At 44.1% G+C, this 18,455-nt stretch overlaps 1 protein-coding gene across 6 annotated transcripts in view; it reads right to left on the reverse strand.

Annotated features, from left to right (window-relative positions):
- Positions 1 to 18,455, reverse strand: part of nrxn2a (neurexin 2a) — a 612,560-nt gene that overhangs the window by 321,021 nt on the left and 273,084 nt on the right. For all 6 annotated transcript variants that reach the window (XM_061248027.1, XM_061248028.1, XM_061248026.1 and 3 more), the window contains 3 exons: positions 13,896 to 14,015; positions 11,542 to 11,923; positions 7,393 to 7,583 (listed from right to left, as the gene is read on the reverse strand). In XM_061248027.1, coding sequence (XP_061104011.1) covers positions 7,393 to 7,583; positions 11,542 to 11,923; positions 13,896 to 14,015 — 693 coding nt within the window. The remainder of the gene's footprint in view (positions 1 to 7,392; positions 7,584 to 11,541; positions 11,924 to 13,895; positions 14,016 to 18,455) is intronic.

Here is an 18,455-nt window from a genome sequence, read left to right on the forward strand (position 1 = left end):
TTGTGTTTTGGGACCAGCTTGAGATGTATTCTTTGTGACACAACATTATCTTGCTGGAAGTAGACATCAGAAGATAGGCTCAGGTTGGCTTTGGTATTTAAAAAATGCTCAAATGGTATTAAGGGATGTAATGTGTGCCAAGAGAACATTCCCCCACACGATTACACCATCACCACCAGCCTGGATGGCTGACACCTGAATAGGTGGGACGGGTCCATGGATTCATGTTGTTCACCAAATTCTGACCCAAAATCAAGTTTTGTTATACCAGGCAATGTTTTTCCAATTATCAATTTTTTTCCATTTTTGGTGATCATATGTTCACTGCAGCCTCATTTTCATTACATTACATTAATGTCATTTGGCAGACGCTCTTATCCAGAGAGACGTACAGTTGATTAGACTAAACATCCTCCCCTGGCGCAATGCAGGGTTAGGGGCCTTGAACAAAGCCTTTGTCTAGGAGCTTTCACACTTCATACCTATGACAGAGGGTTCCATAAAGTACTAAAAAGGGTTCCCCACTGGAATTAAGCCAAAGAACCCTTGATTATCGAAAAAGAGCAATAGAAGGTTGCGCCTTGTGCATTAAGTTTAAATAGGTGACTTCAATTGTTACACATATACATCTCTATGTCTCAACATACACATAAAAAAAGAACCTTTAATGATATGCCTTAGATCTTTTATTTTCAGACATGATATTTTTAATAAGTGCAGAATATGATCTACTCTGATTACTGAAATGATAAAATGAGTTACTCGTTCTGGCAAACTCTCCATGTAATTTTTACACACCACTGTACATCCGCATTCAGCTGCTCTCAACCATCAAATCTGGAACACCAGCAACCATCAAATCTGGAACACCAGCTACCATCAAATCTGGAACACCAGCAACCATCAAATCTGGAACACCAGCAACCATCAAATATGGAACACCAGCAACCATCAAATCTGGAACTCAACCTGGAACTCAAATCCAAACCGGCCCTGGTTTTCTATTCTCCCAGGTAATTAGCTGAACAATTAGTTCTACTGATTGGCCAGACTGCCTTCAAACCTGACTCACAGGCAAAGGCAGGGTGGAAAACCAGTAGTTCTCAGCCCTCGAGGACTATGATTTGATGATCCCTGCACGACACCCTGCAACATCCAACAACCCACTAACACCCCTCTCTCTCTCAGAGGCTGCTGAATGGCAGAAGCCTGATGTTTGGCCGCTCTGACTCATAAGGCTAATCTCCCCCTCCTGCCTCCTTATTGACAGCTGACAGACGTGGCGAGATAACTATCGATCAGATGTGCAGCGTCTGATTGTTCAATCAGGGCTGCTTACGCAGACACGGCTGGACGTCTCTGAGGTTCGGGGGATGGGGAGGGGACCCTGCGTCCAAGAGAGGACCCTATTCTAATGCTAACTGGGATTCAGAGAAGATCTGAGGATTCAAAGCTCAATCACTGCTTTTTATCACAATAGGGAGAACAGCACATGCACTCTCAGCAGGGTTCTAAAACGGACCCCTGTGTCTCCACAGAGGAACCCTACGGAGGTCAAGGGTTCTTCGTCATTGCAAGAGCTTTCACACTTTTTAGAAGTATAATATACTGTAGGGTTCCATAAAATGGGTTCCCTATTTGAGAGCTCTTTTGGCAACCCTTGTATATGTACATCAAAGAAAATACTTCACACTAGCAGAGAAAATGCAAAGAACCAAGCAGTGATGTCACCCAAATACCGCCTTCCTTTTCTTACTTGTTACTTAGAGTACATATGGACCTGCACAGCACAGTGTGTTCTCTATAGCTGTTGAATGAACACTAGATATTGTATCGAGTAGAGTGAACAATACCGTTGACATTACACAGCTCAGTATAAAAAAAAAGAATGATATGAAGAAAGAATGAGATACAACCAAACAACAATTTAAAATGTCTTTAACGTAGACATTTTTGACACATAAGATGCAGGTTACACCAATGATTCTGATGGTTAGGGCTGCTACACCAAATTATTGTATTATTGTATTATTGTATTATTATGTAAATTGTAGTGCGGATCTCTCTGTTAATTCCTCAGCATTGAACTTTCGAGGTGATCTGTGGGGATGTATTCTGCCTAACAAAGCACTGCTCCTAAAATAGCTGAGCATAGATAATTACTGCATGTGCTGTTCCGACTCCGGGATGTTCTCTGCTGTCGCGTATTGCAGTTGACAGCGAGAGAAGATTTCAGCACGCAAAGTTTTGGTGAAATTAGCTCAGAGACAACAGCAGTTATCCAAACTCCATCTGTCAAAAAGGTGCAAATGATTTATGCACTGTCTTAGCTACACTGTAACAGAAATAGGCATAAAACAGTTCGAGCACATTAGAATAAACTCTGAGATTTCACGGAAACCACTGCCGATTTTTAGGCAATAATGGTGTTGGACCAGATTCAACGAACATTTGTTTTGTTGTTGTTGTTGCGATTTCTCTCTCGACCGAATAGTGCCTTTCCGATAAGCCGACTCAGCTTTGAAAAAAATTGCATCCAGGGATAAGGAATGAATCAGTTTCATAAAAACTCCTGCAGGTCCTTTGGGGCCCAGAAGACAGTGTTCAGCATATGAATAAGACCAGCAGCCACAGGGGTGTTGCCTCCCCGACAGGTGGAGAGGTCAGAGGTATTCATATCTCCCTCTGTCCCTCTCCCTGCCACACACACCAACATACACTGCCCTCTACCCTGAGATTGTATAAGGGCCCTTTTAGCTGTACCTCTGCCTCCTAGCCTCCTTTACAGTCTGTGTGTCTGTGTGTATATGTTCTCCATGCCGATCTCCCTGTCCCTGGAAGACACCAGAGAATACGGACCCATAATCCGTTTCCACTTGACTCCATTACTCATGTATTTACGTCCCAGCATGTTTCCTTTGGTTTGCTAGATTGTCTCTGAACGTCCCTGCCTGTTTCAAGCTAAGTAGTTTTAACCTTAGCCTAGCCTTTTGGACCTTTTGGAGTATTTTCTGCCTTGACACCCTGCCTACTACTGCCTTCTTTATCTGTATGGGAAGTCTTGTTATGTCTTCTGCCCTTTGTCTGGGCCGATGCCTTAATATTATTAAAACTCTCAAGGAGAATGTTATTTCTGCAATCGAGACCTCTCCCATCACCTACGACAGATGGAAATGTAGCTGGCCTACCTCTAGCTCGACTAGTGTTGCTTGCCACATGTTACGTGCAGATTTTCTAAGTTGCTTTGGCTAAAAGCACGAGTGAAAAGCTTGCATCTCTACGAGCCTTTAAACTTCTGTCACCAGAGAGTAGGAGTAGGATGTTTCTGAGGTTTTTTTAAACTTAAGATCTTTCTCCTTTGTCAAACCTATTAGGAATAGCTAAAAGAGAGATGAGGCAGTGCCTGGGACACCTGATAGACTAATGAGTGGAGCTAGTGTTTTCCACAGCTGTTTAAGGAACGCGACGATCTTCAAGGCGTGTGAGCAGTCTGAATCCGCGTTTCGGAGACCAGCTGTGAGATGCTGAGACAGACGCTGCACTTTTTGTTTAAAACCAGCACAAGCTGAACCGCGCTTAAAAGCAGGTGAACGTGAAGTGGCCGAGATAACAAGGCCAAGCCTTGAGTCCTCCCACAGCTGGGAATAGCCGCCGAACAACTTCAATTGTTGATAGTGTTCTCTGCCCTCATCTCAACTGCAATATTACTCCCATTCTCCTGTTATCTCACTTTATTTCAATACCGGGATGGCGTTCAGATTTATTTTCCGGGAAGAGCTCTTTGAACGAGCTCAAATAAAAGTATGTGTGATGAATCGGCTTTTTGATCACATTACTAAAAGTGTTTTAAAAAAGGACTGGGAAGCAAAGTAGCACCACACACACATACACACACACACACACACACATACCACACATACACACACACACCACACACATACAAACACACACCACACACCACACATACACACACACACCACACACATACACACACACACCACACACACATACACACACCACACACACCACACACACACACACCACACACACACATACACACATACACACACACACCACACACATACACACACACCACACACACATATACGTACACACACACACACACACACACCACACACACATACACACACACACACACACACACCCATACACACACACCACACACACACACACCCATACACACACCACACACACATACACACACACACACACCACACATACACACACACACACACACATACATACACACATACACACACACCACACATACACACACACATACACACACCACACACATATACACACACACACCCATACACACACACACACACACCACACACACACACACACACACACACACACACACACACACCCATACACACACACCACACACACACACACCCATACACACACCACACACACATACACACACACACACACCACACATACACACACACACACACACACATACATACACACATACACACACACCACACATACACACACACATACACACACCACACACATATACACACACACACCCATACACACACACACACACACCACACACACACACACACACACACACACACACACACACACACACACACATACATACATACACACACATACACACACACCCACACCCACACATACACACACCACACCACACACACATACACACACATACACACACACCACACATACACACACACACACACACACACACACACACACAGGTGTTTTATTCATTGATATGTGTTCTGAGGGAAGAAGAAGCCCATAATTTGCAGTAGGAAGTGTGACCTTGATCGCCCATTATGATCGAGTGTATATTACACTTAGTCAATGATTTTCACTTTGTGAGACAAAAGACATCACTGAAATTAAAACAATTAAAATGACAGAACAAGAGAAATTTGCTCAGCTGAAAATTATCATGATTATATATATATATATACATAATCATGATAATTTTAAAGTGAGAAAAACTGAGTAAAGTAAAGGAACTGGTAAGCATCAGAGACCATCACACTAACCACCACTAAATCTGCGGGACAGCGGCCATTTCGGCATACAAGGCTGTCCAGACATTTTGAATACTGACTCCATCTTTTTTTTGCGCCTGAGAGAACCATTCACATCTCCTTCTGCCCTCAGAACACATTCCAATAAATATACAAATATACCTCCTATGTGCATAAAACAAGCAAGATCAGTTTTTAATAAGCATGGTCACTCAGCGGAACTGCTAATGAGTCCAGTGAGCTGACACTGCATTACACTGCATATCAGGTTGAGTAACACTGCATATTAGAAATGCTGTGTCAGAGGGCTTATGCACACTCAGACATAAAGCAACAGTACAGGCACGTTTCTGTTAATTTCTGTTAATTTCTGTTGGGACGACAAAATTTATCGTATCGTTCATTCAACATAGCCTGCCCACAAACTATGTCGGTAGGTACTGTAGCATGTGCGTATATCGCTATATTTCTGCCTAGGGGTACAATTTTATAGAGCTACAATTATATAATGGAGAGCTCTTTGAACGAGCTCAAATAAAAGTATGTGTGATGAATCGGCTTTTTGATCACATTACTAAAAGTGTTTTAAAAAAGGACTGGGAAGCAAAGTAGCACCACACACACATACACACACACACACACACACACACCACACATACACACACACACCACACACATACAAACACACACCACACACCACACATACACACACACACCACACACATACACACACACACCACACACACATACACACACCACACACACCACACACACATACACACACACACACACCACACACACACATACACACATACACACACACACCACACACATACACACACACCACACACACATATACGTACACACACACACACACACACCACACACACATACACACACACACACACACACACACATACACACACACCACACACACATACACACACACACACACCACACATACACACACACACACACACACATACACACATACACACACACCACACATACACACACACACACACACACACACACATACACACACCACACACACATACACACACACACCCATACACACACACACACACACCACACACACACACACACACACACATACATACATACACACACATACACACACACACACACCCACACATACACACACCACACCACACACACATACACACACACACATACACACACACCACACATACACACACACACACACACACACACACACACACACACACAGGTGTTTTATTCATTGATATGTGTTCTGAGGGAAGAAGAAGCCCATAATTTGCAGTAGGAAGTGTGACCTTGATCGCCCATTATGATCTAGTGTATATTACACTTAGTCAATGATTTTCACTTTGTGAGACAAAAGACATCACTGAAATTAAAACAATTAAAATGACAGAACAAGAGAAATTTGCTCAGCTGAAAATTATCATGATTATATATATATATATACATAATCATGATAATTTTAAAGTGAGAAAAACTGAGTAAAGTAAAGGAACTGGTAAGCATCAGAGACCATCACACTAACCACCACTAAATCTGCGGGACAGCGGCCATTTCGGCATACAAGGCTGTCCAGACATTTTGAATACTGACTCCATCTTTTTTTTGCGCCTGAGAGAACCATTCACATCTCCTTCTGCCCTCAGAACACATTCCAATAAATATACAGATATACCTCCTATGTGCATAAAACAAGCAAGATCAGTTTTTAATAAGCATGGTCACTCAGCGGAACTGCTAATGAGTCCAGTGAGCTGACACTGCATTACACTGCATATCAGGTTGAGTAACACTGCATATTAGAAATGCTGTGTCAGAGGGCTTATGCACACTCAGACATAAAGCAACAGTACAGGCACGTTTCTGTTAATTTCTGTTCATTTCTGTTGGGACGACAAAATTTATCGTATCGTTCATTCAACATAGCCTGCCCACAAACTATGTCGGTAGGTACTGTAGCATGTGCGTATATCGCTATATTTCTGCCTAGGGGTACAATTTTATAGAGCTACAATTATATAATGTATACAACCATGTAATCCTAGAATATGTATAGGGTACCACCCTGTAACAAGCATGTTTTTTTTCTTCAAGGATGAGATTAACCAAATGTACCCTGAAAGTAATGCTGTCTTTGCATACAAATGGGTACATTTTCTAAGCAAAAAGGCAACAAATTAGTTCTATACTGCTGCCAAGGGGTACAATTTTATGCACCTAAAGGGTACTGCCCCTGCAACAAGCATATGTACCTTTTCAGGCACTTTTCGTACCGTGTTATGAGATTTAACAGACCGGGTAAAAGAGCGCCCCCTACCTTTGAGGTCCAGGTTGCGCGCTCCGTTGGAGTGCTGCGTCACGGTGCGTGAGTCGATCTTCAGCGTGTGCACGTTACCCGCGTCCCGGGACACCACCACGTTGTGCCACTGGTTATCGTTCAGCTGCTTCTCCGAGTTCCCCTTCATCAGCGACGGCCCGTTCCCCAGGTCAAACACGTAGTGGATGTACCTGCAACGCAGAGCCAGTCAGCCCATGCTTTCATCCAACGTGACTTACAGTTGATTAGACTAAGCAGGAGACAATCCCCACTGGAGCCATGTGGGGTTAAGGGCCTTGCTCAAGGGCCCAACGGTTGTGCGGATCTTAATGTGGCTATACCCGGCTTGAACCCCCAGCCATCCAGGGGCCAGTCAAGCACCTTAGCCACTAGGCTGCTTTTTGAAGTCTTTAGTCCTCAAGAAGAAGCCTGAGAACCAGTTCCTAACCTCTTAAAATACAGGGAAGCGGGAAGGGCTTATAAAAATACAATTAAAAAATGCCTCGTCATTAAAATAATTAACAAATACCTGCAATAGTACTAACAAACAAATGCCTCTTCAATGATAAAAGACATTGAAATATGACCTTCTCCCTTTGATTCCCCGGAAAAATGAATACAAAAGGAATGATGAATATGGGCTTTTACTCTGTTGAAAACTGGAACACTGAAATAAATGGTGAAAAAATGAAAATAACTCACTAAAGGAAATACTAGGCAGCGCTAGGGAGACTGCAACAATAAAGAATAATGAATCAATCTTCTTTTTTATCACAAGACAAAATGGCCGTACTTTATTTTAAAAGGTGAAAGCAGACAGTCTTTCCTGCTTGTGTATTTCTTGGTATGGCATTCAGACATTCAGAAAGAAGATAAACAGTGTAGCAGGGAAGTGATCTATATTTACATATTTTGGGGGGTTGGTATATAGCTCAAGGGTGTGGACTGTGCCAAGACTACAATCCATTGGTCAATTGTGCATGTACTAAAACCTTCTTAAGAAATACACTTCCCTTTTACGGAATACACGGGCATGAACTGTGGAACACCAAAGTCTGCATGTCTACTGAGCTGTCGCCAATCTAACAGAAGCGTTGTCGTGTGCTGGCTACCCTGACACTGTGTTTAATTGCACCGACAGTGTTGTATGCACCGAGACAATTGCTACTGGAGTGATAGTGAGAAACCGGAAAGTGAGTGAAAGTGGAGAGAGAAAAGAAAATTGTGAGAGAAAGAAATAGAAGAGAGGAATACAGAGAGGAGAGGTGATGAGGGTTTTTTTCTGGGACTAAACTGGAAATACAAGCTTGTGAGCCATGAACTTCCTCCCGCAGTGAAAGGGCATTTTCGGATGAAGTTTGAGGACAGCCTATGGCCTAGTCAAGCCACGCTGTAGCCACGACAAGATCCACACAGCCATTGGGCCCTTGAGCAAGGCCCTGAACCCCGCATGGCTCCAGGGGGACATTGTCCCCTAATTAGTCTAATCAACTGTAAGTCTCTTTCTATAAAAGTGTCAGCTGAACAACTGTAATATAATGTTAATGCTCCCGCAACCTGCTTCTCCTTTTCCCCCCCGCTCTCTCCCTCAAACAAAACAAACCCCGAATGAAAGAAACCATTTTCCGTGCATTTGCCTTGAGCTGACAGGATTGCTTTGTTCCTCATTACAGCGAATGATTTATTGAGTTTGAGACGGGCTAAATGCGGCGGCGCTTATTCATTGGCTTTATCCGCGCACGGTTATTTATTGTGCGGCGAAAGAAAGCGGCTCAGTCATGTAGCCGGGCCGCCGTGTCGCGGCGTGAACAAATGGAGTCCAAAGTGGCATCGCAACAAAGGCAATTTTCACAAGGCCGGCCGAGAACTCGGCTGCTGTTGACCGCCACTCATCACCCGCTGAAACCCGCCGCGGTTCCGCCCGCACGCTGGGTCTCACTTCTTCGTTTCTTGGGAAAACGCTCATTTGCCAATACCGCAATGTCAAATTAATTGCAAAGCTTTCAGGGTTTCATTGCGCGCTTTCAGCATGTAACCGCATTCACTGTTCCGAATGAAAGGTAGTTATAATGATGTGGGGGAAGTAGTACTTTTCTACTTTAAGTACTGCTTTTACATACATTATTAGGACACAGTTAAACCCAAGCTAGTCTTTCCCAAGACCTGAAGGTTGATAAATCTAACCTTGTGTGACAAGTAACACACGCCAAATTATTTGACTGGTGTGCTTAGGATCATTGTACTGTTGCATGGTCCACTGCCAGCCAAGCTTTAGCTGTGGGACAGATGGTCTCAAAGTGAGGACTGGGAAGAATTTGTGGTGAATTCAATGATTGTAAGGCCTCCAGATCCAGACTGCAAAAACTGCCCCAACCCATCATCCCTCCAGCACCCTGCTTGGCACTTGGCATGATGTTCTTATGGTTATACGCGGCGTTTGGTTTTCACCAAACATCCTGTTGAGTATGATGTCCAAACAACGTCTGTCCAGAGAAGAGTGGCAATGTTTAACAGTCATTGTATGCTGTCATTGACGGCAGAGCTGTTAGTTACAGCATCAAGGTACAGTGTAGCCAAGAATAAATTAGATGCAGTTTATTTTCTTTAAATAACAAATAAAATGAACAGAAGTGTCCTCTGTTAACTCACCTGTGACTACTGCGATGCCTTAACTGGCATTGGCACTTAAAAATGCACATAATTTAACATAGAGTTTGTGAACTTTTTCAAGTGAACTGCATCCGTCAAATGTTGGATGACATCTGTCCACTGTTCAATTCTGTTTCGTTCACTTGAAAGGGAATATTTTCCCTTGTTATTCCAGACCGTGACTGTTGTTTTTGTCTGAACAGAGGTCTACTGCCGTTGTTCATGCCCGTGTGGGTTCTGTGCAAACTGTGTGAAATAAATGGATTCTGTCAGTGTGCCAGGGCCTGGGGGGAAGCCCACTGTTGCACCCAGTCACTCCGACCTTTTCTGTTTGTCTCGTCACAATCCTTCCTCTACCTGCTGTATTTCATCAACTAATCGCTTTTCTAGGGGAAAAATTATTACTGATTATGTATTTCGTCAGGGGATGCGAGTTGAAATCATTTTGGGTCATGTAACGTAGATAAACTGGTAATAACAGAAAAAGCGAAGAAAATAAATAAAATAATAATAATTATTATTATTACGCAAACTTCAAAAACATAATGGCTTCCTCCATGAATTGGCCTCAATGCAGATAAGCAAACTGATATGGAGACGGTACAACCCAAAGAAGGTACACATTAATTACACTGCTTGTACCTACACTATAGGGTACCGCCCCAGCAACAAGCATTTGTACACTGCAAAAAAAAGCGTTTTTTATCGTGTAATAACACTTTTTTTTCCATCTCAAGTAGAAAATAATAGCTTGTTTTAAGTTACTGTTTGCTTGACAACTGAAATTTTCTCACCCCATTGGCAAATACAGAAACGAGAGAAAATGTCTTATATCACTGGCAGTACTTTTGTCTTATCAAGCAAGAAAGTAAAATAGTTTCAGGATAAATATGAGGCTGAAACTTGAGATTTATTTATTTTCAGTTTGCGGTTCTATCTGTGAGAGTGCGACCCTGCCCTGCAGGCTAACGTTAGCACCCCGCTCACCCCTTGACCAGCTCGCTCACCCTCTAACAAGCTTAACAAGCACACTCACCCTTTAACAAGCTTAACGAGCTCACTAACCCTTTAACCATCTTAACAAGCTCACTCACCCTTTAAGCATCTTAACAAGCTCACTCACCCCTTGACCAGCTTAACGAGCTCACTCACCCTTTAAGCATCTTAACGAGTTCACTCACCCTTTAACCATCTTAACGAGCTCACTCACCCTTTAACCATCTTAACGAGCTCACTCACCTTTTAAGCATATTAACGAGCTCACTCACCCTTTAAGCATCTTAACGAGCTCACTCACCCTTTAAGCATCTTAACGAGCTCACTCACCCTTTAAGCATCTTAACGAGCTCACTCACCCTTTAAGCTTCTTAACGAGCTCACTCACCCCTTGACCATCTTAACGAGCTCACTCACCCCTTGACCATCTTAACCAGCTCACTCACCCTTTAAGCATCTTAACGAGCGCACTCACCCTTTAAGCATCTTAACGAGCGCACTCACCCCTTGACCAGCTCCACCACGATGAAGTCGCTGCCGTCCCCGCTGTTGTAGAGCAGCAGGCCGTCGGTGGAGGTGGTCTTGAACTGGAAGAAGAGGTGCATGGAGGCGTAGGCCTGCAGGGTGGCTAGCGCCAGGTAGCTGGCTCGGTTCCGGAAGGTGACAGGGTCGGCGATGATGTGCCGCATGCCGAAGCGGGCGTTGAGCTCGCAGTGCGAGATGTCGCCGTTCTTGCACTGGTCCAGGTAGGGCACGCCGTTGAAGTACAGCCCCTGCAGGTGCCCGATGAAGTTGGAGGGGACCACGGAGATGAAGCGCCGCTCCGTCATGATGCCCGTCTCGATGCTGTGGAACTCCAGCCGCGTGTGGGCGCCTGACATCTGGCCTGCAGGGGGACCCAAGCACATATCAGACCACACCCCTGCTGGAAAAAACTGCCCAAGCTAGGTTTTGAAACAGCTGGTAGACGCTTGAGCAGTTTAGACCAGCTCCCAGCTGGACATGGTTTAGCTGGTTGACCAATTCAGACCAGCTCCCAGCTTGACATGGTTAAGCTGGTTGACCAGTTCAGACCAGCTCCCAGCTCAATCTGGTTTAGCTGGTTGACCAGTTCAGACCAGCTTGGTAGACTAGCTTCCAGGTCAGACAAGCTACCAGCACTAGCTTTATAACCAGCTCATACCCAGCTAGACCAGCTTCATGACCAGCTTGGCCAGATCAATTTTCGAGCTGGTCAAGCTCGCATAGCTGGATTTTATCTTAATATTCAGAATAAAGATAATTATTTTTACCCTATACAGGTACATAAAATTGTACCCCTAGCCATATATAATTATTTTGTACCTTTTTTGCTTGGAAAATGTATTAATTAATTCCCAAATAAAACATTATTGTACCTTTGGGGTACATTAGAGAATGTTTGTAATCAAATAACAAAAATGTACCTCCACTGTATGTTTATTTCTGAGAGCATTGTGTACATAAAGAGGTGTGCCCTTAAAAAAATGTAAGAAGGAATACATGGAGGTTTACCCAGTGCTTTGTAGGCAGGGATTTCATTATTCACGTTTTCTGAATATTTCACCTTGAGCCCCATAGAATAATATTTATACTGTTTGCCATCAAATGATTTGTGTGACCCCTGGCTATGAGGATCCCTTCAGCACAGATCTAATATGGCCCAACTCCATTGGGGTGAGGCAGACATAGGAAAAGCTGGAAATTGGTCACAGCACCAAGCATAGTCCCTATTTCATAGTCCCAAGTATAATACAGGCAAGCACACACCCAAAGTACTTGGTGCAGGTGCTAGGTAAAAAAATAAGAATGCAACGTAAGGATATAATAGCCACACATTGTTATTAATGCTCCCTGCTGATATACTTATAACTGTCTGTCTAGCTCACTTTAATACAAATATCACCAGGGAGCATAATTAGCAGAGTGAGGATATTATTTCCTTACATAATATTGTCCTACCCATGGAGTTCTTGCTTAGTCTCATCAATGTAGGTCGCTCTGGATAAAAGCATCAGCTAAATAACACCAATATAATGTAATGTTTTCACTCAAAGTGCCTAATTCTGTGCCGTAGCTCACTAGAATGTTTGAGTCTGTCTCTTCCAAAATGGCGGTCTGAGCCATGGGGCTACAGCTCTACCTGGGTATTGTAAATTAGGTTAAAAAAAACCAATTGTGTTTCCATATGAATCCAACAGAGCATTTTGCACTGTACGGTTAACATCAGTGTTTTCTCAAAGGCAGCATGTTGAGAAGATTTTGTATTTCAAACTGTGAATTAATACCGTGAATTAATTTCAAGACAGTGCATTTTAAACCCTTCTGTAGGTTAACTCAGAACACAGAATGGATGACTGCATTCACTTTGTCTTTAGCTTACCAGGACTGGAGTTAAACCTGCAGACACTGCAGCCCTCCAGGTCTGGAGTCAAACCTGAAGACAGAGTGTCCCCTCCAGGACTGGAGTTAAACCTGCAGAAACCGTGGCCCTCCAGGACTGGAGTTAAACCTGCAGAAACCGTGGCCCTCCAGGTCTGGAGTTAAACCTGCAGAAACCGTGGCCCTCCAGGACTGGAGTTAAACCTGCAGAAACCGTGGCCCTCCAGGACTGGAGTTAAACCTGCAGAAACCGTGGCCCTCCAGGTCTGGAGTTAAACCTGCAGACACTGCGGCCCTCCAGGACTGGAGTTAAACCTCCACACAGAGCACCCCCTCCAGGACTGGAGTTGGACACTTTGGTGCTTTAACTCCTTCTTGACAGGCTTGAATTGACCTCACATTATGTGTTATTTAGCGCTCTGCGCTCCATAAAGCACAGAACCCCGCTGGGCCCTCACCCTCCACGGTCACGTTGTCCACAGAGAGCTGCAGACTCTTCCCCCGTCGCACCACCTTCACCGCGTGCCACTCGTTGTCGTTGAGCTTCTGTCCGGCGAACACCGTCTCCGGTCCTTTACCTGGGGGAGAGAGAGCGGGGTCAGGGGTCGCCGCCGCGGCAACGGCCCTTTTAACACACACCTGCAGCGAGGAGGTAATGGAGCCACAGACACACAAATATGCACACCTAGAAACTGCACACACACACACACACACACACAAACATGTGTGCCTACACACCAACTCTCTCTCCACACACACACACACACACACACACACACACAAAACTATGCACGCCTACACACTGCAAACACATATACACACACAAACATGTGTGCCTACACACCAACTCTCTCTCTCTGTTTTTCACACACACACACACACACACACACACACAGACACACACTCAGTTAATACCAACACACAGCTACAGCTGCAGTATCAGTGGTATTATCTGAATGGATGCATAACTCTCCTGAAAGAACACAGATGCTCCAGTGCTAATGTGCTTACTAATACCTCCTCAGCATCTTTCTAACCGGGCCTCATGCTGAAATGATGCACAGCCATTGGCTGTCCTTAAACATCCAGGCTTCCCTCAGAGCAAGTCTGCACTGCATAAACCAGCCAGCCATCCATCCAGCTAGCACTGCATAAACCAGCCAGCTAGCACTGCATGAACCAGCCAGCCACCCATCCAGTCAGCACTACATAAACCAGCCAGCCATCCAGCCAGCACTGCATAAACCAGCCAGCCATCCATCCAGCTAGCATTGCATAAACCAGCCAGCCATCCAACCAGCCAGCCAGCACTGCACAAACCAGCCAGCCAGCCATCCAGCCAGCACTGCATAAACGAGCCAGCCATCCAGCCAGCACTGCATAAACCAGCCAGCCAGCCATCCAGCCAGCACTGCATAAACCAGCCAGCCATCCAGCCAGCTAGCACTGCATAAACCAGCCAGCCATCCAGATCAATGACATCAGGGCTGGTTGCATTTTCGACACGTTTCAACATCCAAATTGTAAGACCAAAGACCAAATTGTAAAATAGCCATTCAGAAACTGGTGTAAACAGTACGGCTGGGTGGTTTAATCAGTATGACTAATCGTAAAATAACCATTTAAGATGGGTTTATAAATAGTGAGTCATAGTCTCTTACTAAATTGTAAATTGTAGAGTCTGACTTTCACAGACAGTTATGAATTGTGAAATAGAGACACTCTCTGGGCTGGATAAGTGCTTCTTCACAAATCACTGAATGTTAAAACCTGAAGCATTAATTTTGTCAATTTTTAATTAATGGATCTCATGCACAGCTGTAGCAACAGTAAGAAGTGCTTTAACTGCCTTTTCAAAAAATTTTATGAAAGGGGGCAAATTCTGCTCGGAATAAATAAAAGTAAAATGCATTGATAAGCTGGTGTATTTAATCACTTCTGACTTTCATGAAAATTAAACCAGTTTTCGCAAAACTGTTTTGCAAAAGCACAATATTCAGTCAGATCTCTAGAAACATTTACTAAATCTTATCAAATGATACCCTGTTTTGTGGTTCTGATTCTATACTTCATCATGAGCTGAAAAAATAAAAAACCCAAATTTCGCATCATGTATCCAAAGTATGTATTTGCTCAAAAATTATAAAGCGTGTACATAAGAATGTGCATATGTACTTAAGTCAATAAATCTGTTATCAATAGAAAAAGTTAATATTACAAATGCCTCTATACAACACACTGTATAAACAAACAAGTGTGAGTAGAAAAATAAAATAAGGAGTCAGCATCGATTAATGTGAGGTAAGACCAATCCCAGAAAGCACATGCACCATACATCGCCCCGATGTCTGCACGGTGTGATAACATTCATAGGTACGCTGTGCATTTAGAGTGTTGGCTCACTGGCCCTACATCGCCATGACAACATCATCGAACGCTGACATCCCAGCAGCACGCCATGCACTCAAACAGAGAGGTCTGGTGATGTCGCTCTGGTGATGTCAGTCTGGTGATGTCAGTCTGGTGATGTCAGTCTGGTGATGTCGCTCTGGTGATGTCGCCTTGGTGATGTCGCTCTGGTGATGACGCTCTAGTGATGTCAGTCTGGTGATGTCACTCTGGTGATGTCGCTCTGGTGATGTCGGTCTGGTGATGTCGGTCTGGTGTATACGACGTATCCCTGATTAGTTTGATTACATCGAACAGACGTCACAGCCACAAAGTGTGATCATGCTAAGTGATGAGTCATCATCACCTTCACAATGAAGCCAATGACACGCCTGCTATACTGATGCAGAGCATCAGGAGTCCACACAGGGAGAGAATGTCAGTAACCTGCGCTAGTCAAAGGCCCTGGTGTAAAAACCATGTTTTAATCATCTCGTATCATTACAGACAAGAGCTGTGATTGAACAGACGGGCCACGGGATGAATAAGGCCTGACCGCTGCTCTCTTTAGCCCATTGATGATCAAGCCTTGTCTCCTGGTGTCTCTGCTGGTCTGCATAATCACCTGAAGACACTTCAAAGACTATAGAGTGTAGTGGCAGCGGGGGAGGGGGGTGTACAGCGATTTAATAACTCACAGAACCCTATCACACGGTGGATAACTCACAGAACCCTATCACACGGTGGATAACTCACAGAACCCTATCACACGGTGGATAACTCACAGAACCCTATCACACGGTGGATAACTAACAGAACCCTATCACAGGGTGGATAACTCACAGAACCCTATCACAAGGTGGATAACTCACAGAACCCTATCACACGGTGGATAACTCACAGAACCCTATTATAATTGTATATGTACATCCGATGTCCAAGATGGCAAAAAAAAAAAAACGAATTGTTGTCGTTTCATTGTTTTTACCAGAAACCGACAAAGCATTGTGTGTGGAACATACTAGGTTGGTTACGTAACCATCTAACATACTAGGTCGATTTGCGAGATACAGTGTGGGGAAATGAAATCTGCTCATGCCGATTCCAGACACGATCTGGCCCAGGGGCGTGCTAGCGGGCCTGCAAGGTCCTTTTCGGAAAAAACTAAAAACAAACATGATAATTTGGTCAAATTGCATAATTCTGTCTTTGCCTGATTGCATTTTGGCTCATGAACACACACGGCACATTGCACTCCCAGAGCTGGAGTAACTGATGAGTGATAGGGGGCTCTGATAATAACCAGCACTGTCCTACCACCACTAATACTGCCTGTGAGAGGGGCCAGCATCAGCACAACCAGAGTCACGCTCAAAACAAGCAAATACACAACCATCACTGTACTACCACCACTAATACTGCCTGTGAGAGAGGCCAACATCAGCACAACCAGAGTCACACTCAAAACAAGCAAATACACAACCATAATAACTGAGCGTAGAGACAAGAAGAACATTGAACACCAAAGATGTCTCTGCAGTGAGCTTTGATGATTCAGTATGCAAACAGGCAGGGGGCAGCCTGTAGCCTAGTGGTTGAGGTACAAAACTGGGTCCATGCCGCTTCAAACCCCAGTGTTACCACGAGCAAGGCCCTTAACCCCACATTGCTCCAGGGGGGATTGTCCCCTGCTTAGTCTAATCAACTATAAGTCGCTTAGGATAAAATCGTCAGATAAATAGCAAATAAAAATAAAAATGACCTACAGAACCAAGCCCAGACAGTGAGGATACTCAAATCTCAAATCAACAGTAGTATTGTTGGTTTTCTGTTCTACCCGATTCATTCAGTTCATTGATCAACTGATTCGGTTCATGCCACTGATTGGCCAGAGATTTAACTTGGTTTGAGTACGAATGAAACGTCTCGTGTCAAACTGATGTCAAGCTGATGTCAAATATTCACATTCACAATAAATGAGTCGATTCAAACCTAAGTCTGCCAGGGCTTGCGGACACAACGCCTCAGCCTCAGATCGATTCGCAGGACGTCTCAATGACAACCACATCCCAGCACAGCCCGAGATGACTCAATGTCACCTCAACACCGTCCACCAATCAGAGCACAGCCTGCTCTGCTGCTCCTCACAGGGGGAGGGGGGGAGGGGCATGTTAATAACTGTATAAATGACAACTCCGCAGTCTGTGCCCATCTCATCTCTTATCTCTTATCTCTTATCGCTTATGCACCTGCTGTCAGCTATGAATGAATATGGTAAAAAAAAAATCTTTTTTATTTTGTAAAAAAAAATTAATCATAATTGAATTACTCTTGCTTTTGGCTGGGTTTCTGTTAAATCAGTAGCACAATGGAAATGTGGGTTCTCACACTGCTGAATGAGCACATAGTGCGACCTTGGAATTATAAGGTTCTGTCTGCGTTCCGAGTAGTTTTGAGACATCGAGCTCCAAAGCTCTCTCATCCTAACACAGTAAAAACGCACGGCAGTTCTTCATAGATCAAAATGACAAAATTAAATCTGTGTTTCGCTACGCGTACAGCCTTCACGACTTCACGGACGCATTTGGGACTTTAAGTGCGTTAAATGTGCTCCCTCCACACTGTCCGTA

This window comes from Conger conger, chromosome 7, assembly GCF_963514075.1.
Source record: "Conger conger chromosome 7, fConCon1.1, whole genome shotgun sequence".
Lineage (NCBI taxonomy): Eukaryota > Metazoa > Chordata > Actinopteri > Anguilliformes > Congridae > Conger > Conger conger.